The sequence below is a fragment of the Coenobita brevimanus genome, chromosome 91 (assembly GCF_032717465.1).
Source record: "Coenobita brevimanus isolate Jiangsu-jjx chromosome 91, ASM3271746v2, whole genome shotgun sequence".
NCBI lineage: Eukaryota > Metazoa > Arthropoda > Malacostraca > Decapoda > Coenobitidae > Coenobita > Coenobita brevimanus.
In genome coordinates, this window is record NC_137044.1 from 4,417,556 (window position 1) to 4,440,212 (window position 22,657).

The 22,657-nt window shown below is 43.3% G+C and overlaps 1 protein-coding gene across 1 annotated transcript in view; it reads right to left on the bottom strand.

Annotated features, from left to right (window-relative positions):
* The window catches only part of LOC145411976 (monocarboxylate transporter 9-like), a 54,897-nt gene extending 32,767 nt beyond the window's left edge, over positions 1-22,130 (bottom strand). Inside the window, exon 1 of the mRNA XM_080281947.1 lies at positions 21,410-22,130. Within this exon, the coding sequence (XP_080138073.1) occupies positions 21,410-22,082 (673 nt within the window). The 5' untranslated portion in view covers positions 22,083-22,130. The remainder of the gene's footprint in view (positions 1-21,409) is intronic.
* Between the last annotated feature and the right edge of the window lie 527 nt (positions 22,131-22,657).

Sequence of the window (22,657 nt, forward strand, 5' to 3'; positions counted from 1 at the left end):
ATCCACGTATCACAACTGTATATTACCATTGCCAAAATCACTGTCATCGTCACACGTTGTTCGTTTACTCATTCATTACTTCTTTCCCCATGCTGAAACAGAATAAGGAGACCGATTAGTTGTGAAAGATCCACCGATGTCTTCCGGGACTAGAGAATGCAGTCCCAACTGTCTCTTGTGTCGCTACATCCCTGGGTCAATATTTGAAGGGGGGAGGGGGTCTCTCTTCCGGTTCTGCCTTTTTTAGACCACTTTCACGTTCTCACTGCGATGGTGCCTGTTTTTACATTTTCTTTCTACCACCAGACCATTATATTCAGCTTAGGGGAGTCCTCGCACAGTAGAAATGTTGCAGAAGACTGTAGATAATCTCCCCATATAGGAAAGGCTCCCCTACTTTTAATCATTAACGTCTGGCGGAGGGAAGAACATAAAGTCACACACACATTAACAAACTGTAGCATCTGGCAATAGATAGATAGATAAATAGCATGTATTTTTTTGCCTGTTACCATAGTTGGCGTTCAAACAATTCATAACTTACCTGTGCTGAGTGGCCATTAGAGTCCGCAAATAATAAAAATTTCGCCACATGTGCGTGTCGGGTCAGCGGCTGTGAGAAATGATAGATGGAGTGATATTTCCGGAATGGAGTGCTGTCATTACGCCTCCACCTGCCCCTCCACACCCACCCACTCTGCTCTAGGATACTCCACTCCAATACGCCTCATACTACTTTAACAGCAATGTACTTTCCTAATACCTCGATCAACCCAGCTGCACTCTACACAACACTACTCCACTCCATTCCACCTCAGTACACTCCGTCTCGACCACCCCATTCCACCCCACTCCAACCTACACCACCCCACACCATCCCATTGCACTCTACACAACACTACTCCACTCCATTCCACCTCAGTACACTCCGTCTCGACCACCCCATTCCACCCCACTCCAACCTACACCACCCCACACCATCCCATTTCACTTCTTCCCACCCCACTCCACCCAGCTCCACTGCAACCTATCCCATTCCAACCCACTCCTTCTAACTCCACTCCACTCAACTCCAACCCACTTCACTCCAGTCCACTTCACTCCACCCCAACCGAACCCACGTCACCTCATCCCACGCCACTCCACCTACCTCACCCCATCCCGCTCCACCCTACGCCTCCCCACTCCACTCTACCCTATCCCCCTTCACTCCTCCCCACTCCACCCTATCCCACCTCACCCCCCCCCACCCCACCCTACCCGACTCTGCATCAGTCCACTATAAATCTCAAATCACGAGTCAACTTAAGTCCCAACCCATGCGCCAACTTATGCTGCATCTCAAGCACCAACATTAATCCCAACTCAAGTGAAACCTTAGTGCCAACTTGGGTAAAAACTCAAGCGCCAACGTAGGTCCAAGCTCAAGCGCGAACTTAAGTCCCAACTCAAGCGTTCCAACATAAGTCTCAACTCAATTGCAAACTTAAGCCCCAACCCAAGCGCGACCTTAAGTCCCAAGTCAAGCGCAAACTTAAGTCCCATCTCAAGCGCCAACTTAAGTCCCAACTCAAGCGCCAACGTAAGTCCCAACTCAAGCGCGAACTTTGAGTCCTAACTCAAGCGCCAACTTAAGTCCCAAATTAAGCGCCAACTTAAGTCCGAACTCGAGCGCTAACCTAAGTCCCAACTCAAGCGAAAACTTAATTCCCAATTCAAGCGCCAATTTAAGTCCTAACTTAAGAGCCAACCTAAGTCCCAACTCAAGCACCAACTTAAGTCCCAACTCAAGCACCAACTTAAGTCCCAACTCAAGCGAAAACTTAAGTCCCAATTCAAGCGCCAACCTAAGTCCCAACTCAAGCGCCAAAGTAGATCCCAACTCAAGCACCAACTTAAGCCCCAACTCAAGCGCCAACTTAAGTCCCAACTCAAGCACCAACTTAAGTCCTAACACAAGCACCAACCTAAGTCCCAACTCAAGCGCCAACTTAGGTCCCAACTCAAGCGTCAACCTAAGTCCCAACTCAAGCCCCAACCTAAGTCTCAACTCAAGTGCCAAAGTAGCTCCGAACTCAAGCACCAACTTAAGTCCCAACTGAAGCACCAACTTAAGTCCCAACTCAAGCACCAACTTAAGTCCCAACTCAAGCACCAACTTAAATCCTAACTCAAGCGCGAACTTAAGCCCCAACTCAAGCGCCAACTTAAGTCTCAACTCAAGCGACAACCTAAGTCCCAAGTCAAGCACCAAAGTAGATCCCAACTCAAGCCCCAATTCAAGTGCCAACTTAATTCCCAACTCAAGCACCAACTTAAGTCCCAACTCAAGCACCAACTTAAATTCCAACACAAGCACCAACCTAAGTCCCAACTCAAGCGCCAACTTAAGTCCCAACTCAAGCTCCAACCTATGTCCCAACTCAAGCGTCAACCTAAGTCCAAACTCAAGTGCCAAAGTAGCTCCCAACTCAAGCACCAACTTAAGTCCCAACTCAAGCACCAACACAAGTCCCAACTCAATCGCCAACTTAAGTCCCAACTCAAGTGCCAACTTAAGTCCCAACTCAAGCGCCAACTTAAGTCCCAACTCAAGCGCCAACTTAAGTCCCAACTCAAGCGCCAACTTAAGTCCCAACTCAAGCGCCAACTGAAATTCCAACTCAAGCTCGAACTTAAGTTTCAACTCAAGCGCCAACTTAAGTCCCAACTCAAGCGCCAACTAAAGTCCCAACTCAGATGCCAACTTAGTTCCAACTTGTCCCAACTTAAGTGCCTAAAGTGGCACTCAGATGGCACCTTTCCGGAAGAGTTCTACTTTAGTTCCACTAAGTTCAAGTTCCACTTAAGTGGTACTTAAGTGGCACTTAAGTGGCACTTAAGTGCAGCTTAAGTTCCACTTAAGTTGCCCCTAAGTTCCACTGAAGAACCACTTAAGAGGAACTTGAGTGGAACTTGAGTGGAACTTCAGTGGCACTTAAGTGGAACTTGAACTTAAGTGCCACTTAAGTAGAAAACTTCCACATAGGTACAATCTGAGTGCCACTTGAGGCACTTGAAGTTGGCACTTAAATTGGGACAAGTTTGAACTAAGTTCGCACTTGACTTGGGACTTTAGTTGGCGCTTGGGTTGGGACTTAAGTTGGCGCTTGAGTTGGGACTTAAGTTGGCGCTTGAGTTGGGACTTACGTTGGCGCTTGAGTCGAGACGTATTTTAGAGCTTGAGTTGGGACTTAGGTTGGCGCCTGAGTTGGACATAAGTTGGCGCTTGAGTTGGAACTTAAGTTCGCGCTTGAGCTGGGATCTACACTGGCGCTTGAGTTTTGACCTAAGTTGGCACTTAAGGTTTCAATTGAGTTGGGATTAATGTTGGTCCTTGAGATGCAGCGTAAGTTGGCGCTTTAGTTGGGACTTGAGTTGACTTGTGAACTGGGACTTAAGTTGGTGCTTGAGTTGTAACTTACGTTGGCACTTGAGTTGTGACTTACGTTGGCACTTGAGTTGGGACTTCAGTTGGTGCTTGAGTTGGAACTTAAGTTGGTGCTTGGATTGGGACAAGTTGACGCATGAGTTGGGATCTTAGTTGGCACTTGAGTTGGGACTTAAGTTAGCGCTTGAGTTAGGACTTGAGCTCGTACTTGTGTTAGGACTTCAGTTGGTACTTGTGTTTGGGCCCAAGTAGTACCTGTGTTGGGACTTGAGTTGACGCTTGAGTTTGAGCTATAGTTGGTACTTGAGTTGGGATTTAAATTGGCGCTTGTGTTGGATTTAAGTTGGCACTTGTTTTAGGACTTAAATTGGCACTTGTCTTAGGATTTAAGTTGGCACTTATTTTGGGACTTAATTTGGCACTTTGGTCGGAGCTTAACATTTGAATTGGCACTTACGTCACCACGTGAGTTTGCACTTAAGATGGCATTTAAGTTGGCATTTGAGTTTTCTCTTAAGTTTGCATTTGAGTTGGCACTTAAGTTGGCACTTGAACTGGCACTCACATTTGCACTTATCATTTACGATAATACTTTATTTGGCACTTAAGTTGACAGTTAAGTTTGGACTTAAGGTAGCGCTTGAGTTGGGACTTAAGCTGGTGCTTGAATTGGAACTTCAGTTGATGCTTGAGTTGGGACGTAAGCTCGCCCTTTCGTTGGGACTAAAGATGGTGCTTGAATTGGGACTTGAGTTTCCGCTTGAGATGAAACATGATGGAGCTTGAGTTGGGACTTAAGTTGTAACTTAAGCTAAGACCCAAGCTGGCGCATGAGTTTGGACCTGCGTTGACGTTTGAGCTGGCACTTATTTTGTCACTTGAGTTGGCACTTATGTTGTCACTTGAGTTGGCACTTGTGTTGTCACTTGAGTTGGCACTTATGTTGTCACTTGAGTTGGGAGATATGTTTGCGCTTGAGTTGCAACATAAGTTGGCGCTTTAGTTGGCACTTAAGTTAGCTCTTGAGTTGGCATTTACGTTGGCACTAGTTGGAGCTTTCGTTGGCACTTACGTTCGCACTTGAGTTGGAGCTAACGTTGGCACTTGAGTTGGGACCTATGCTGACCCGTGAGTTGTGATTAAGCTGGTGCTTGAGTTGGGACTAAGGTTGGCGCTTGAGTTGAGACATGGGTTGGCACTTGAGTTGGGACCTACGTTGGCGCTTGAGTTTTGACCCAAGTTGGCACTTGAGTTGGCACGTTGTCACTTGAGTTGGCACTTAAGTTGATTCATTAGTTGGGACTTAAGTTGACACTTGAGTTGTAATTTACGTTGGCACTTGAGTTGGGACTTAGGTTGGCGCTTGGGTTGGGACGCTTGAGCTGATACTTAAGTTTCCGCTTGAGTTGGGACTAAGTTAACGCTTGAGTTATGACTTGAGTTGGTACTTGTGTTAAGACTTAAGTTGGTACTTGCGTTTGGTAACTGTGTTGGGACCTGAGTTGGCACTTGAGTTTGAACGTCAGTTCGTACTGGAGTTGGGATTTAAATTGGCCCTTGTGCAGAGAGAATGGGGAAGGGTAGGGGGAGGAGAGGAAGGGGGGAGTCGTAGGGGGAGGAGAGGAGGGGGGGAGAGGGTACGAGGACTGGCAAGGAGGGGAGAATAGGAGGGGGCGAAGGAGATAATGGCAGGAAGGGAGGAAATGCTGAAAAGAACAGGGAGGGAGAAGAGGGAAGGATGTGAAAAGGAGGAAGGAAGGAAAAGGAGTGGAAATGGTGAAAAGAATTAGGAGGAGGAAAAGGGAACTGGATGGGAAAAAGTGAGGAAGGGGAAATAGGGAAAGAGACGTCGAAGAAAGGAAGGAATTAAGGAAAAAAGGGAAGGAAAGAAGGAGTTAGCCTGAGACGTAAAGAGAAGCAAGGTCGTTCCCACAAAGGTTCGAGACAGGCAGACAAAATATAAGAGAGAGAGAGAGAGAGAGAGAGAGTTATCGTGCTATCGGACAGACGTAAACATGAAGCAAACTAAACATTATAATGCTAACAAAAACAACACTAATTCTACTGTAAATTTGTGTTTATCTGACGGAAGTGGGCCACTGACAGCTTGAATATTATGTTGTGGTTCCATGAAATTTAGTCAGCATTATTCCTGCTCTAAAAATGAGTCTCCTTGGTTACTATAGCCGCGGCGCGCGACTCTGAGGTTGTTATTATCGTGCCCTGGCAACCTACGATTCAAAAGTGCGTGATTTCGCGTATAATATCAGACGCATGTAATTCGCGTATAATATGTTCGTGTGGAATATTATTCGTGTATAATATATTCGTGCATACTTATATTCGTCTGTCATATTATTCGTGTATAATATATTCGTGCACAATAATATGATTCGTGTATAATATGTTCGTGTATAATAATATTCGTGTATAATATATTCGTGCACAATAATATGATTCGTGTATAATATGTTCGTGTATAATAATATTCGTGTATAATATATTCGTGCATATAATATGATTCGTGTATAATATGATACGAAATCGGACGCACTCTCGAATGGTAGGTTGCCAGGGTACGATAATGACAACCTCAGAGTCCTGCTCCGCGACTACAGTCTATTCAGTCCTCTAATCTGACTATAGAGAGAGAGAGAGAGAGGGTAGATGGGGGAGGGAGGAGGGAGACAAGAAAGGACGGAAGCAGAGGTTTAGAGAGAGAGAGAGAGAGAGAGAGAGAGAGAGAGAGAGAGAGATGCTAGATGGGGAAGGGAGGAGGGAGAGAAGGAGGGAAGCAGGGGTTTAGAGAGAGAGAGAGAGAGGGTAAGTCCGTTGATGAAATGCGAATATGGATATCCAGCTCAGATTGAAGCAAGGGGAAAACTGCAGACAACTCTGTCTTGTCATCTTCCAGGAGTCAGTCAGGTGCTGTGACCTGAGATGCCAACTTACAATGTCTTGATGACAGGCGAATCAAGCTCAAAAAAAAAAAAAAAGTAAAATAAAAGGAATAATATGCTATTAAATCTAAATATACAACGAATAACTGGTCCAATATTTTTCGTTTATTTTTAGCGCTTTAACTCAAAAAAAAAAAAAAAAAAAAAAAAAAAAAAGTTGCATCCAAAAACAGGAACCACAGTTCATATTGACCTGTGAGCATAGCGGGTCACTTATACCCATTCACTGAGTGTGTGTGTGTGTGTGTGTGTGTGTGTGTGTGTGTGTGTGTGTGTGTGTGTGTGTGTGTGTGTGTGTGTGTGTGTGCCTCTTGACCTCAGGCCTTGTCCCTGGCCAGCCTGTATTCCCACAGGTCGTTAAATCAGATGCCTTCGGCCTTTGACAGTGACTTTGGAGTAAAACAGATGATATTCTACATTCGTTTTTCCTGAGACAGACTATACACTCTACTCCACCCCGCCCTGCCCCTCCCCGCCCCACTCAACCTCACTCCGCCCCATCCCACCCGGCCCTGCCCCTCCCCTTTCCCGCCATGCCCTGCCCCGCCCAACCTCACTTCGCCCCATTCCACCCCACCCTGCCCTGTCCTGTCTCTCCGCGTTCCCGCCCTGCCCCGCCCCACTCCACCTCACTCCACTCCATTCCATTCCATTCCATTCCATTCCACCCCACCCCGCCCTGCGCCCCCCCATTCCCGCCTCACTCCAACTCACTCCGCCCCACCCAACCCAGCCCACCCCACTGCACTCCACTCCACTCCATGCACCTCTTCTCCCTCCAACCAACTTTATTCCACTTAACACCACACCATCCCAGTATCTACTAGGGCAAAAAAAAATAGCCACTTTTCAAGAGGTTTATATGACGAACATGCATTCTGTCTGTCTGTCTGTCTGTCTCTGTCTGTCTGTCTGTCTCTCTCTCTCTCTCTCTCTCTCTCTCTCTCTCATATTGACTTCCTAAACCCCTCTGATACCTTTCAAATTGACAGCAGCTTTTTTACAAGGCCAATTTCTCTCTCTCTCTCTCTCTCTCTCTCTCTCTCTCTCTCTCTCTCTCTCTCTCTCTCTCTCTCTCTCTCTCGTGTAAGGGGGGGAGTGAAGGTGTGTGTAGGTGTTTGTGTGCCCAACTCTAGCAAACACACGCAAAGCACCCGCATTACCAGCACTTCACTTCACTTCCACTTACCCCTAATTACTTTCTTCTTTGCAGTTTCTCATACGCTTCCACCTCTTGTCAGTGAAACTACGAGCGTTACTAGGAATCTATTTTTACTGTCAGGTACTGGGCCTTATTCTTGTTGCCTTAGATTTCATAACACTTCATCCTCAGACCACTCTACTTCGCCCTACCCCAAACAGTTTAGCTACATTCCACACTAACATCACTCCAAATTTCTCCACTCCATTCCTGTATAGTCCGTTCCATCTCAAGGCACTCCACCTCATCCCAAGCCACCCAACCCTACGCAGTCCCACTTCACTCCACCCCATCCCACCACACGCAACCCCATTCACACATCACACCATACCACACCACACCCTACACAAGCCCACCTTATCCCACGCAACCCCACCCCACTTCATTCCACTCCACATCACTCCACTCCGGCTGACCCTCTTCTCCCGGAGCCAATTGTACCCCACTTAACCCCACACGCCCCCACAACCCACTTGGGCAACAACAATGGCCAATTTTCAGGAGGGTTTTGTGTGATGGATATGCGAGGCGACTAACAAGCACTTCTCTGTTCTTTTGTTCTCCCCATCTACTATTTTCTCTCATTACTTTACTTTCTCCTCTCGCTTATACCATCCACCCTTCTTTCTCTCTTGTTTCTTTCTCCTTTATATCCTTTCATTCTAACCCGTTTCACTTATGTTTCTGCCATCACTCCCTTTTTGAACTTTTCATTCTCATTACTCTCATTTTTGCATGAATTGTTTCTTCACTCCTTTTTTTATCTTTCTGTCACTTCTTTCACTTTCACGATCCCTTTCTTTCATTTTTCATAACCTTTATCAGTAATTTCGCCCTTCATCTTCTTTACTCTTGTACTGCTGCCTTTTTGCTTTGCTCTTTTCACTCTCCATTCACTGACACTCCTTCCGTCTGCTGTCTCCTTCAGTTCTCTTCTTTTGTTCTCCTTTCACTCTGCCTTCTCTCTCCTTTCACCGTACTTAAACTCTTCACAGTTTCTCTCTCTCTCTCTCTCTCTCTCTCTCTCTCTCTCTCTCTTCCCTACAGCTCGCCTGAACCAACTCTGAAAACTCAGGGTGACAAGTGTTCAGTGGAAGAAAAAATTTATTGCAACATGATGGTTTAGATTTAGGGATGGAAAAAGTGCAGAAACGAGAGTAATAAAGCACAGAAACATGAAAGTATATGATATGGGAGGATACGCATAGTTCTATACCCATTACTACATTCTGCCAGCTATAAACGTTTTCTGGGTACAGTATGGAATGTAGTAATGAGCAAAGAAGTATGAATCTCCTCCCTTCCCAAATGTTCTCTCTTTTTCTGTGTTTTATTCATCTCTTGTTTCTGTAATTTTTCCATCCCTATATTTTAAGTTATTTTAGATGATAAATTTTCGTTTTCTAGTTTATGATCTTTTTATGGAAGCTAGCTACCAAATACACATAAACCGTACTATAAAACGACTTTACGTTGCATAATTATCACTTCCGCAGTAACTGATGCTGTACACTATACTGGCCGTAAATTGCCAATGTGGAATGGGGCAACACGAATCCGTGGAATTTTGCATACTGTGAGAACAGATCTGAGTGCTGGAGAATATTTTTAGGCAGTAACTCCCGAACTGTAGCTCAAATGCTGTACTAAATACCAAAGAAAAAAAAATCCCCGGTTGTTAAGCTGCGTTTTTGTGCGTTAACATGCTCGTGCACGCCAGTTCGTCTGGAGATACGACCGACGAAAAAACAAAGACTGAAAGAAATAATGACAAAAAAAAAAAATCGATATTTTTGCGATCCGATTTTTAGAATCCTAAGCAGGGCTTTGCGAGCAGCTTTGCACTTAAATAGCTGAGGTCTTGTAGTTTGTATTCTTCATGCTGAGCGTCGCGAGCGGCTTGGTGGAAGTGCCCCAATCGCCAATGTACGGGGGAATACATTTAAACCTGCACCATCTCAACATGGTAATCACTCCCCCCCCCCTCCAATTACCTATACAGGCTTAGTCGTTTTACCCCCTCTCTCTCTCTCTCTCTCTCTCTCTCTCTCTCTCTCTCTCTCTCTCTCTCTCTCTCTCTCTCTCTCGTTATTTCTCATTAATTTCTGCTCCAGAAAACACGCAGTCGAAGCACTCGCAATACCAGCACTTAGGTTCACTTCCATTCACTCAGATTACTTTCATGTTCTGTGTAGTTTATTTTCCACTTCTAATTGTTTCCGATGCTGCTGAGTTCGTTACTAGGAATCCATTTATACGTTCAGGTAATGGGCAGTATTCCCACTGTCTTAGATTTCGTTGCACCTTATTCTCAGCGATTTATTTGGCATTTTACTCTTTAATATTTTCTTGTTCGTTAATAACGCAAACGACGTCGATAATTAGGTAAATAACATAAAAAAGATTATTGTTTAAAGTGCATAATAAATCGCAAAGAAAGAGGTGCTGCGATGTCTCCTGTCCCAACAAGAACACGGTTTAATGAGCACTGTTGAGTCAAACGCGATCACACTGCTTGTATTACTTCCTAACTTTTATCTCTCCATGTATCTATCTTCTGCTTATTACCCACCACCGCATTCTGTAAGATGTGGCCACGAACAACTGGCCTCTATGTACTTCTTCCCTATTCAGTAACAACCCCTCTTCCCACGACACAACACCCTTATAATACATTCATCCGCTTTATCATTCCGTCGACTTTGGAAATTAAGCTATATATCGTTTTTTTTTTCAGATGTCCTTTTCATATCATTGAGCTTGAGCTCAATGTAATTGTTATTCCTGTTATTATGGTTGTTATTATTATTTACTAAGGCCCCTGGTGGTTTTGTAAGTAATTAAGGCGCTCCAATCGGATTGAGCCGGTGCAGGTTTATATCCAAGGGATGGTTGGGGTTTATTGGCACATAATGCCACTCAGGGATGAGTGAGGCTGGTCACTCTCATCTAAAATGCCAGGGCCAACTTGCCTAGCCCCGGTCTTTTACGCTTCTCATGGGGCAACACAGGATTAGGTGATGGATGGATGGATGGATTATTATTATTTATTAGTATTAGTAGTAGTAGTAGTTGTAGTAGTAGTAGTAGTAGTAGTGATGGTAGTAGTATTTTTATCATAAAAGTAAGAAGTTGCGCCAACCTTTTCCGAATACAACCAGCCTTAGCGAGATCCATAGTAATGTTCTCAGACTGCCCGGCACCACGCAGACTGACTCACTAACAAACACATTCCCGTTTTTATAACCTGATGAGATCCCTAACTCCCCTCAGTTCAGTTGATGGCCAGGTGTAGTCAAACTGGAGGGCAGGTATCACTCATTCCTACCTCCTAACCAAGACACACAGAGTGTCATGCACCCACAACGTAATATTCCGGCTGTGGGAGTGGATCGGTAATAATAAACCTAATGTAACCCAGCCTGACCAACAACTCAATCCAAATACCGCAGGGCTGTCAATATGTCCACGTCATCCCATAAGCTTCGACCGCGTACGAGGCGGAAATAAAGTGATGCGTGTGTATAGATTTCAGATATGCACGGCTTCAGACTTTGCTAAGCTACTGACTGTATTGTCGTGGCGTGGGAGGCCATCTAACACCCCTTCCGCTTTCCAAGCGATCAGTTTATGTGACGGTATAATTCTTTGTGTGTGTGTGTGTGTGTGTGTGTGTGTGTGTGTGTGTGTGTGTGTTTACTTCGTAACCCAGAGGACAGCATTTTATCACATTCCTGCTGTGTCCTAACTATTTTATTAAGCTTAGAATTGACTTTTCGAACTAGAAGAGTTAGATACAGCCGTCACTATGAGGGGGCTCTTCGAACCTGAATAAAATCTGGGTTAACGTGGCAGTAGATTGGATAAATAAATATGAGAGAATATTTATGTATTATATGCAGAAATAAATGGTAACAGGTTGCTGTGGAGGCTCAAGGCCCAGCGAGAATACGACCCAGTCATGCCACATCTCGTAGTGTGGGAAAGAATTTTGCTTCATGTCCAACCTCTTCTTCATTTCATTTTCTTTTATTGGATACTGTTACTAAGCTGAGAGAGATTTTATATATTTCTTTATCTGTAGATGATTCTGTCTGATATGTCAGAGAAAAGTGACGGACATCCCCAGGTATGAAGTAGGCGATGTGGAAGAGTATACTAACTTTTGTCTCTGAAACGCTATTTCAGTTTCTTGTGTGTTGGCGCCTCAGGTGAAGGTGACCTTGCAAAGCCACGTGCGGGCGGGCGTTTGTACTCAGTAATGGCCCTGTCCCTCAGCACACCACTCTCCCTCATACTCCTCATCTTATCCCTTCATCTTTGTTATTCTTGGTCTGGGGAGGTCGGTGGTGCATTGGTTAGCACATCAAAAGAACTCGAGATCTGTTCCCGGCCGGTCAGACCTTTGGCCCATGTTTGTTTCCCCCTTGTCCATGTTCACGAAGCATTATAACTGGAGACCTTGATGTAAATCTAGAGCGTACGGGTCGTACTCTGTGGAAGATTGGAAAAAAAAAAAAGAAACAAGTGCCTTAATGACCCTCGTGCAGTGTTTGTGTATGTGTGTGTGTGTGTGTGTAACGAGTTTCTAAATGCAGAATATAATCCTTTGACGGTAGAAGGAGTAAAATAAAGAAAAGCATCATCCTAAATAGGTTAATTTGTCTGCTTTCAACTTCATCATCACGAGGCTTGTTCCGTAAGTTCACTCAGTTCGTACGGCGGGTAGAGGAACGATATAAAAAAGTAATCGTGCTTAATAAATTAACTTATTCGCTACTAAGACGTCCTTTTCATTTTATTCCTGTTATCCGAGACAATTTTATTCGGCTTGTGAGAGACTTTTCAAACTAGAGGGATGAGCAAGAATTCATTACCCCCTCCACAACCAGAGACCCTCCAGTAAGTTTAGTAAAATCGATTATAGTTCTTTCACCTTAACTTGGCCCATATTTTCGTACATATGCAGCTTACTTCGCGTAGCTCAGTGGCAGAAAGACATTATTATGGCCCTACATCTTTGCAGTAGCACTTCATAGTGACTACCATCATGGTCTAGCATTAATCTCTTGTTTCAGCTCAACATTGGAGATGCAGAGATGACACTTTTAGACCAAGTTAGGGTGAAAAAAGTATAGTGTTAGTAATAAAAATAAATACATCACCTAAATGAAAGGGTTAATGGCAAGTGGTTCGAACCCCATCACTCCTAGGGAGTCTTATCAATGCTGCATGATATCGCCTGGTGGTATCAGAAATATACGATAACAGAGGTGATCACATCGCAGGGACAAAAACACCAAGATGCAGAGAAGTTAACCGCGTCAGTGTGATGTCTGATTTGTATTATAGTTATCCCTAGACGATTTTATTCAACTGGGAAGCCTGTCGCATTGAAAGAGAGAGAAACAATGCCCATCGTCCCGTTCAGTATATCTTCTTTAATTATTGCTAAGTCCGCACTGATTTTATTAGACTTAGTAAATGCCTATCGCAGTGAAGGGCTAACAACTATTTCAGTCATTTCGGTACAAGTCTCTCACTCTCTCTCTCTCTCGCTCGCTCGCTCGCTCGCGCACGCGCGCGCGCTACTGGCAGACGATTTTCTTAAGCTAATTGGAGATCAAGAAATAGCCTCCAAATGACCCTTTCACTATGTTGACAATAAGTTCTAGGTACGGACAGACAATTCATTCAGCCAAGGGAGAGAGGTTTAATAGTGAATGGAGTGTAGTAGTATAGGATGAGGGTTAAAAAGAGGTTTCGAATGCACAAGGTAACTTATGATCAGATCCCCAACGTAACCCAGACTATTTTTTGCAGGGAGAACAAGAGCCATACGAAGATTCTGCACTCTCCTGCTCTTGTCCTTCATACAAAAACAATTCTTACTTACGATACAGAATTAATCGTAAGTTTGCTTGTGATCTTAAGTTTGTGATTCCGGGCCCTGAAATCCACCACCAGATAGCTTAGCTTTATTCTTCATTGCGATAATTTTCTTCTGTTCATGCTACCATTAGACGATTTTATTCGCTTAGGAGAGACTTTTCGGTACAGGAGAGGTTAAAAATAAATTCTTAACCCCTAAGCTGTATAAAATCTTATGTGGGTTGCAAAAATAAAACAGGAAATCGCCATCAGAGTTAAGAATGATATAGGAAATCACCGTCAGAGTTCCGTCAGAATGAAATAGGAAATCGCCCTCAAAGTTAAGTAAGAATGAATTATGAAATTGCCATCAAAGTTAAGTAAGATTGAAATAGGAAATCGCTATGAAGGTTCCGTAAGAATTAAATATGAAATCGCCTCCAAAGTTAAGTAAGAATGAAATAGGAAATTGCCATCAAAGTTAAGTAAGAATGATACAGGAAATTGCCATCAAAGTCATGTTAGAATAAAACATGAAAGCGCCATCAAAGTAAAAACTAGAAAGCGCTCAGAGAGCGCATACCTCCGCCAATGCCGTTGTCATTAAAAAGTATCCGGATCCGGATCCGTGGATATAGGATCCGGATCTGGATCCGTCTCCAAATTTGATCATTTCTTTCTTTGGCCCACCGTTCCACAAAATTTCATCAGAATCCGGTTATAACTTCTTGAGTAATCCCGGGTCTGGATCCGGATCCGGATCGGGATCCGCCCCAAAATTTAATTAATTCTTTCTTGGACCATGGGACACCTTTCCACAAAATTTAATTGAAATTCATTGGGAACTTTTAGGGATAGTGTGCGGGATACTCCGGATCTAGATACGGATCCGGCCCAGAATTTAATAATTTCTTCTATGGGCCATGGCTCATCTTTGCACAAAATTTCTTCAAAATCCGTTCTTCACTTTTTGAGTAATTCTGCCAACAGACAAACAAACCAACGCGGGGTAAAACATAACCTCCTTGGCCGAGGTAACGAAATGAGAAATCGCCATCAAAGTTAAGAATGAAACAAGAAATCGCCATCAAAGTTAAGAATGAAACAAGAAATCGCCATCAAAGTTAAGAATGAAACAAGAAATCGCCATCAAAGTTAAGTAAGAATGAACAGAAAATCGCCACCAAAGTTTAGTAAGAATGAAACAGGAAATCGGTATCAAAGTTAGTTAAGAATGATAAGAAATCGCCATCAAAGTTAGTTAAGATTGACAATAAATCGCCATCAATGTTAGTTAAGAAGGACATAAGAAATCGCCATCAAAGTTAGTTAAGAATGACAATAAATCGCCATCAAAGTTAGTTAAGAATGACGATAAATCGCCATCAAAGTTAGTTAAGAAGGACAATAAATCGCCATCAAAGTTAGTTAAGAAGGACAATAAATCGCCATCAAAGTTAGTTAAGAATGACAATAAATCGCCATCAAAGTTAGTTAAGAAGGACATAAGAAATCGCCAGCAAAGTGTAGTGGTTAACCCTTGCACCACGATGACGTCCTAAAATCTTGACAACGTATTTAGATTTTATTCGTCTGTGATACGTAGGGGTAAATAAGTGTGACCTGTATTTAATTGACAAGACTTTAGTAGTTCTTCCTCTTTCGATTTTTTTTTTTTTTAAATCTTACATCACCTCATTTTGAAGTGAAAACAGAGGTCGGGATGATAATGGTAGTGATGATGATGATGATTCCTTAGAGGGATCTCTCTGAAAGAATCGGGTCAGAGGCAAAATTCATTAACTCATTAGTTCTCTCTCTCTCTCTCTCTCTCTCAATTTTTTCTTTCTGAATCCTGCCTCACACCATTCTTAAGTGCGAACAAATCGGGATGATGATGATGATGATGATGATCTTTGAATGAAGTGGGTCAGAAACGAAATTCATTAACCCATCTCTCTGTGATAATGATTTTCTTTTCTATTTCAGTCTGACTCCCTCCAGAAGTTCTTATGCGTCTTCGGAAGGACCTCTCGTAATGAAGGGGCTAACAACTGCTGACGCCAAATGTCCTTATAAGGTATTTCCAAACATCTTTATTGTTTCATGGGCTCTGATTTTGTGTTTCCTTTTCCAATTTGTGGATTGTACATCCCTTTTGGAAACTGAATGAGGATACTGATGATGATGATGATGGTGATGATTAATAAATGATTAATGATGATTGCTTGTGGGTTGGCTCGGCCTTCGCTCTGGTCCTCAGGCAGTGTGAGCAAGTAATACGACTTAGAGAGACAATTTATCAATCACCACTACACTTTGTCAAGCATCCCGCTAGCTAATGGCCACGTATTGCCGTCTGGGGAAGGAAAAATGTTGCCAGCTCGATTTAGGTGAACCGAAATATTATTTAATGTGTATTGAGATCTGCGCGTCTTATATTGATTAACTGGAAGAATTATATCTGCACAGCCTACTATGTAATAAATGTTTTCGAAGTAGCTGTTTATGTCTGAATGTACGTCATTGTAAGATTATCACCCTGTTTATGTCAGCGTGGTGGAGGGGGAAAGGGGGGAGGTAACCGAATATGAGGTGGAGGGATGAGGTGGAAACGTGCATGAATGAGGCTGGTGTGAGCTGATGGGAGGATGGCCTGATTGTCGGAGGACAGTGTGACATGCAAGCGATTTATTTGTGGTTACCCTCTCCTGGTTTAAGACATCTTGCTGCAAAAGGATAGGTGGAGATAGACACAGACAGACAAACTGATAGACAGATAGATAGATATAGATGGACATAGAGAGATAGACATAATAGATTCAAAACATTTTCTTTTGGACTATGTACAGTATTAACCTATGTTTGTTTGTTTGTCCACACGGTATCTCCGAAAGTTCTCATATTAAATTTTGTGGAAGGGTGGGCCATGGGCCAAGAAAGAATTGATTAAATTTGGAGGCGGAGCCGGATCCTTCAGTGGCATTGGTGGCTGTATGCGCTCTGAGTGCTTTCTAGTTCATTTTAGGAAGTGGCGTATTTCCCTCGGCTGTGTCATAAATATAACCTTGCCAGGTATATATTAATCTAGAGACTGAAGTGAGATATGTGTAGTAGTCGAATATTGAGCTACAGTTTCTTGACCTCGTAAGAGAAAAAAAGGATGGTAAATGCCTTATTTAGTTTTTTTTTTTTTTTCCGTCGATTTCATGCATAGTGATTATATCTGAGCCCAAATATTATTAGAATTCCGTAATCACTTCAGCAAAAATGTGCTGTTTCAACAACTGTGTGGCCATGACTGTGAATGATTGGCTACTTTCATGGTTGTAAAAAAAAAAAAAAAAAAAAAAAAAAAAAAAGGTTGGTCATCCATGTCGTAACAGCTGTATAACAGAATAGATAATATACAAGAAAACACATGAACTCTACAGAAGTGGTAAAAACTAACTAAAATTAAACCCAGATGACCTTTGAGCAATTCTGTCATTGTCCCCGAGTTCCCGTGGACCTTTGAGCTGAATAGGTCAAGAGGCCTTCCCAGTATCATGAATTGATATCATAGTGATGGAGTATTTGGAACGGCTACAAGTTAAATTCATTGTATTAGAATCAGATGGAAAAAAAAAATAAAAAGAGACAAGTTTTAGTAGGAATTTCTCGCATTTTACTAGGAACCAGAAACTTGGAAAGCACTTGGGAATGCATTTGTTGAAAGGTGTGTGTGTGTGTGTGTGTGTGTGTGTGTGTGTGTGTGTGTGTGTGTGTGTGTGTGTGTGTGTGTGTGTGTGTGTGTGTGTGTGAGCGAGCGAGCGAGCTAGCTTTAACTGTAGTTGTTATTCCGAGACTGCAAGCCTCATTCCAGGAATGCCTATGGCTCTCACTTTACCGTATTAGGGCCCGTGCATTTGATGACCCTGGACTGGAATCTGTGTGCCAATCCGTCTCTGATACTAACGGAAGTGATAAAAGCGTAAACTATCATGTTATTGCACGTGAGACGGGGTTTTGATCTCAGGTATCATAGTTAATACAAGATACTCATAAAGCTAGTTGTGTTTGCCAAATGCGGCTCATCAAGCATTTAGGTTTTTACCAGCAAGCAGACACCAACACGTGTTTTGTTTCAGCATCCTGAATTCAAAGAATGTACCTTATCCAAATGCTGCAGCTTTAGCACGTGAGGATACAGGTTTCATTATGTTCGAATGATGTATCCACAATCAAACTTTCCTAGTGCGTCACAGAATCCTGATAAAGTGTTCCTTTGTCGTACGTACATTCATCAGGTGTGACCAAAATGAGATTTCAGCTGTGATGATATCAACTGCATCACCACCCATTCCCTTATTATATAGTATCTTCAAATTTTTACCCGTCCCCGGCCCGGAGGGGCTCGGGGCGGGTATTGTTGCCACTCGGCTTGTCTGTCTGTCTGTCTGTCTGTTAACTATACTCGAAAACTACTGGTGCGATTTGGACTAAAATTAAAGGGATGGTGGGCTATGATCTTATGATCACCTGATTAATTTTTTGCCCAAATTGGGCCAAGCCCCAGGCTGTAATGTAAATGTAAAAATGTAAGAAACAAAAAATCGTTTTTTCCCCGTAACTCCTTTCAAATTTGTCATATCGACATGAAACCGAAGCCTAAAGGAGCATCTTTCAAATCTGCATCCTATAACGTACCTCATTACATCAGTGGGTTCACCTCCCAGCTAGTGGTTGGGGGTTCAGTGTTAGGTGGGTCGGGCCTAAAATTTCAAATGGACATAAAATCGTCAATTTTCACCTGATTTACTACTCCAAATTTGATATGTGACATCGCTGACTAGATATCATGTTGTGTTTATACGTGAGCACTGAAATGACTGCCGGGGACGAGTTTGCTGTGCCTTGGCACCGCTTCTTGTTTAGATGATTGTCTCTGAAAGTACCATTTAATCGTTTAATAATTGAGGGAATTAATAAAATCTGTGTAAATTGGCGAAAGGAAACAATTTTAGGAGCGATTGTTGGTATGAATAGTGTGTAAAACAGAGCTGAGTTAACAAGAATATATCGAGGTTGTCTGGACATATGGAACGCATGAGGATTAAAATGTTATCTTTCTGGATCCCATGACATATTCCATATTTCATTCATGTTACCTTCTGGCAGTTTATCCAGTTTAGAGAGACGGGGGAGGGGGGCTGATATATCCATCCCTCGCCCCATCACTAGAAAAAAGTTTGCTAGGTTATAAAATTGTTTGGAGGTAACTACAATAAACCAACATGATACGTCAAAGTTTGGGATACGTCAACTGCCTCTCTCTCTCTCTCTCTCTCTCTCTCTCTCTCTCTCTCTCTCTCTCTCGTGTGTGTGTGTGTGTGCTCGTAGGTGCGTGGGTGCGTGCCCTAGAAATAAAAGGAGGGGAAAACAGGGTGTGTCATGGACTACTTAATTCAAAAACTCTTACTTCTGAAGAGCTTTTTAAAATTTGACGAGTTAGTGTCAATTAATTATTTCAGTACTAGACACCCTAAGTTGTATAAAAATAGTTGGGAGGTAGCAAATTATCCCGATACGTTCCAGCTTGAATGAGGTTGTATTTTATCGTATGCGACGTATATGGTTTGTATGTAAATCTGTATCAGTGAGTGGACGGAGAAACAAAATTACAGCCGTTTTCTTTGTTGTGAGGGCAGACTTTCACAGCTGCTAAGGTGTAACTAAATTATATCGAATGTTAGGTCGCTTCGCCATCAGCGACAGTGTTCCCCACAGTGTTGGAGTTTGTACCGCATGGTAAATAAAGAACCAAAATAAAAATAAAAAGGTAGAATTAAGGATAAAACATTGCATAATTTCCACTTGTTCTGCTCATTTACACATGTTGGTTAATATTCCAAAGCTGAGAGGGGCTGGCTACATTTTTATGTTCATGCTGTATAGTATATGATTGTTTGATGTGATGCGTTGGTGGAAAAATAAAGACATGCAATAAGTGTGAAGCAGACTCACTGAAACAGTAGGGGAACTATTGTCCCTGACTCTACCATTGCGAATAAAACTATCGCCCCACTTTCTTCGAATAATATTAGAACTCTTACATAATATAATGAAAATAGCTGCTTCTAAGGAACGCATACTGGATGTTGAAAGTCACCGTTTCCTATCGTTCTTTCTAGGAAGGAAGTGAATCACTAGCTGTCCCCGCAACTGTACGTAATATATATATATATATATATATATATATATATATATATATATATATATATATATATATATATATATATAATATACTTATCTTCAGCGTACAGTGTCGTGTGTGTGTGTGTGTGTGTGTGTGTGTGTGTGTGTGTGTGTGTGTGTGTGTAATATATACATGTACACACAGCGTCCTCTCTCTCTCTCTCTCTCTCTCTATCTATCTCTCTCTCTCCAAGATACGTAAAGATAAGGAGAGAGGAAGTTTACAGATAAAAGGACAATAGCTATAAATAGAGTAGGAGTAGGCGTGGTTGGCAGGTTGTGTCGCGGTCTGGGACAGTGTCTGGGTGCTTTATTTGCCACTGACACTTGTATGTGTTCCTGATTGTCCCATATCCACAAAACAGAGCCTGCGCTTGTGTTAAACCCCGACTCTGTCATTTGTTTGGTTTTCACCAGACAAAGATTCCAAACTCCTTTTTACAGTCAGGTGTAGTCAGACTGGAAGATATATATACCTAGTAACCAGTGAGACTCATTCCTGCCTCGAAACAAAGGCCCGTGGAATTTCACGTAACCACGACTTAGTATTCAAGTTGTGAGTGTGGCCCCGCATCGTCAAATGAAATCATGCAGGTTACTGTTTATTCTGGGATTCACTTCTTCCCCAACTAATTCTTCCTTCCGACCCATTGACAAATCTCATTATATTTTGGTGGTTTCATTGTCAGGCACAGGTAGAAGACCAAGGAGGTGGAGGGTTGTGAGTGTGTGAGAAAGTTATGTATGGATGTTGAAGACGCGTGACATTGACAGGGTACCGAACTGCATGCGTGGATATGCAAAAAACGAGAACCGTTCTCCGTTTTCATCTCATTTGTCGTTGAGCTGACTTAACAGGTGTATATGAAATGCATTATAATGGAACAACCAATGTGTTTAAGCCTTATGACATTTGATTCTGAGGTAGAGTCAGTACTTCTGGGAACTTGAATGATGTTTGAATGATTGAGTGGCCATTTCATTCGATAATTTTCCTACTTTTGTGCTTTCTCGTTCTTTCAGGATCATGCTGCCTTCCATCTCTTAGGTCGGTATTAGGGTTGCGGTAATGTTGTTCGCAGCGTATTATGGGAATGAAGGGCGGGAATGAGGGATACTGATTAGGAGTGACTGGAGGAAGTGTTGATGAGTATTCTAGAGCTGACGGGGTTTTGTTACGGCCACTTGAGTGGACTCTGGGATTAGTCAACAGATAGAGACGTGATAATTGAGGATGCAAAGCCCCTCTTAACCCTCTTATGATTGGGACAAGTCTAGCAGTGCTTTCCAGCATACTTCACACGATTTTATCCAGGTATGAGGTAACTAAATGATGATCCAGGAAGAAAAATGAATGCAAACTACTCTGAAAATGGTATGGTCATGTGGAAACAATGGATAGCAATAGAGTGATGGAAAACGTATATCTGGTCGAATTTGAGGGAGGGGGGAGGCGAGGTAGGCCAAGGAGAAAGTGGAGAGATATGGTGGATGAGTGTGTGAGGCAGAGAGGTTTGGAAGTCGGTGAAGCTAGGGAACTGACAAGAGATCGAGCCGGCTGGATGAATGTTGTGAGAAGAAGTGCATGATCTGAGATTTGGTACCCCTTTTTAACGTGACAGCGTCCAGATGATGATAAGTTTAAAAAGAAAAAAAATCAGTTGCAAGGATAAAAGTGAAAATGTTTAACAAGTCGCTAGAACAACTGACCTATGAGAAGACCAACGGTTGAGAGGAGTGATGGGAGCCATGAGGCGTGGTAAGCGCTGGCCTCCGGGAAGGCGTTGCGTACGGCCACGTAGATGACACCATAGCTCTTGATGAAGCCCACGATCCAGACGTTGATAAAGCAGGCCGACAGCGCCACCACCCACCCGTATCCGCCGTCGGGAGGGGTGAAGGGGATGGGCTTTCCTTTGGCTGCCATCACGGAGAGCCGGGGACTGCCCACAGATGGAAGAGGGCTGCTCACGGAGTCCCGAGGGCTGAATACCCTCCCATCACGAGCTTGTGCTCCGTCGTCCCCGCCGATGTAGAAGGATGCAGCTTTGGAAGACAGGTGTTCCCGTTCGTCCGAGTCGCCAGATGCCAGGGAACCGTTTTCATGCGCCTCCAGAACTGGCTGAAGACGGACCACAGATGATTTGGGATCCATAGAGTTCGTTATGGCCCCGTTGCTTTGTTGAGGGAGAGTTGTGAGGTCTGGCAGGGTGTGGCGCTCTGGCTGCTCCTCCTGGCCGTTGGCACTGACACTGGCACTCATGCCCACCCCCATGGCTAGGTGAAGCGCCGCAACCTCGTCCTCGCTCAGGGAAGTGTCTTCCGTTGACCACCCTTCTATCGGTGCTAGAGCGGGACTGCTTGCAACCTTCTCCCCCAACATCACCCCCGACACAGTGCTTGTGCTTGGAAATTTTCACTTTTATACACAAATTCACTAGCGTTTTCTCCTTGGGCTTAGTTATTGCCAGAAATATTTAGTTTTACGCAGAGACGTTCAAAAAAGCACAGTGAACTACAACGAATAAACTTCAAAACAGTCACTTCTTAATGTTCAGTCACTGTCGTCATTTTAGAAAAGTATTAATAATTACACAGAGATTTTTGTGGTATAATTACAGCGACTTGAAAACTGGGAGTTAAGGTAGAGCGTCATAGTGTGTCTGGTGTGCCTCTCCATGACCAGGGTCACCTTGCTTGCTTGAGTTGCCTGCCGCTCACTGACTCACAGTTGGCCATTCCCGTCACAACTCCTCTCCCGCCGCTCACACCCTCTACCCAGGACTGCAGCGGGCAACTGACTGGCAGGCGGATGAAGTTGAGATTTTATATACACGTGCGGAAACATCCGGGCGCTTGCGCAGCTATGAGTTGTTATTAGTACATTTATCGGTACAGTTCGTGATCCCCAGCAACACAGATATATATGCCAGCTTTGTGAAGTATTTGAGAGGCATG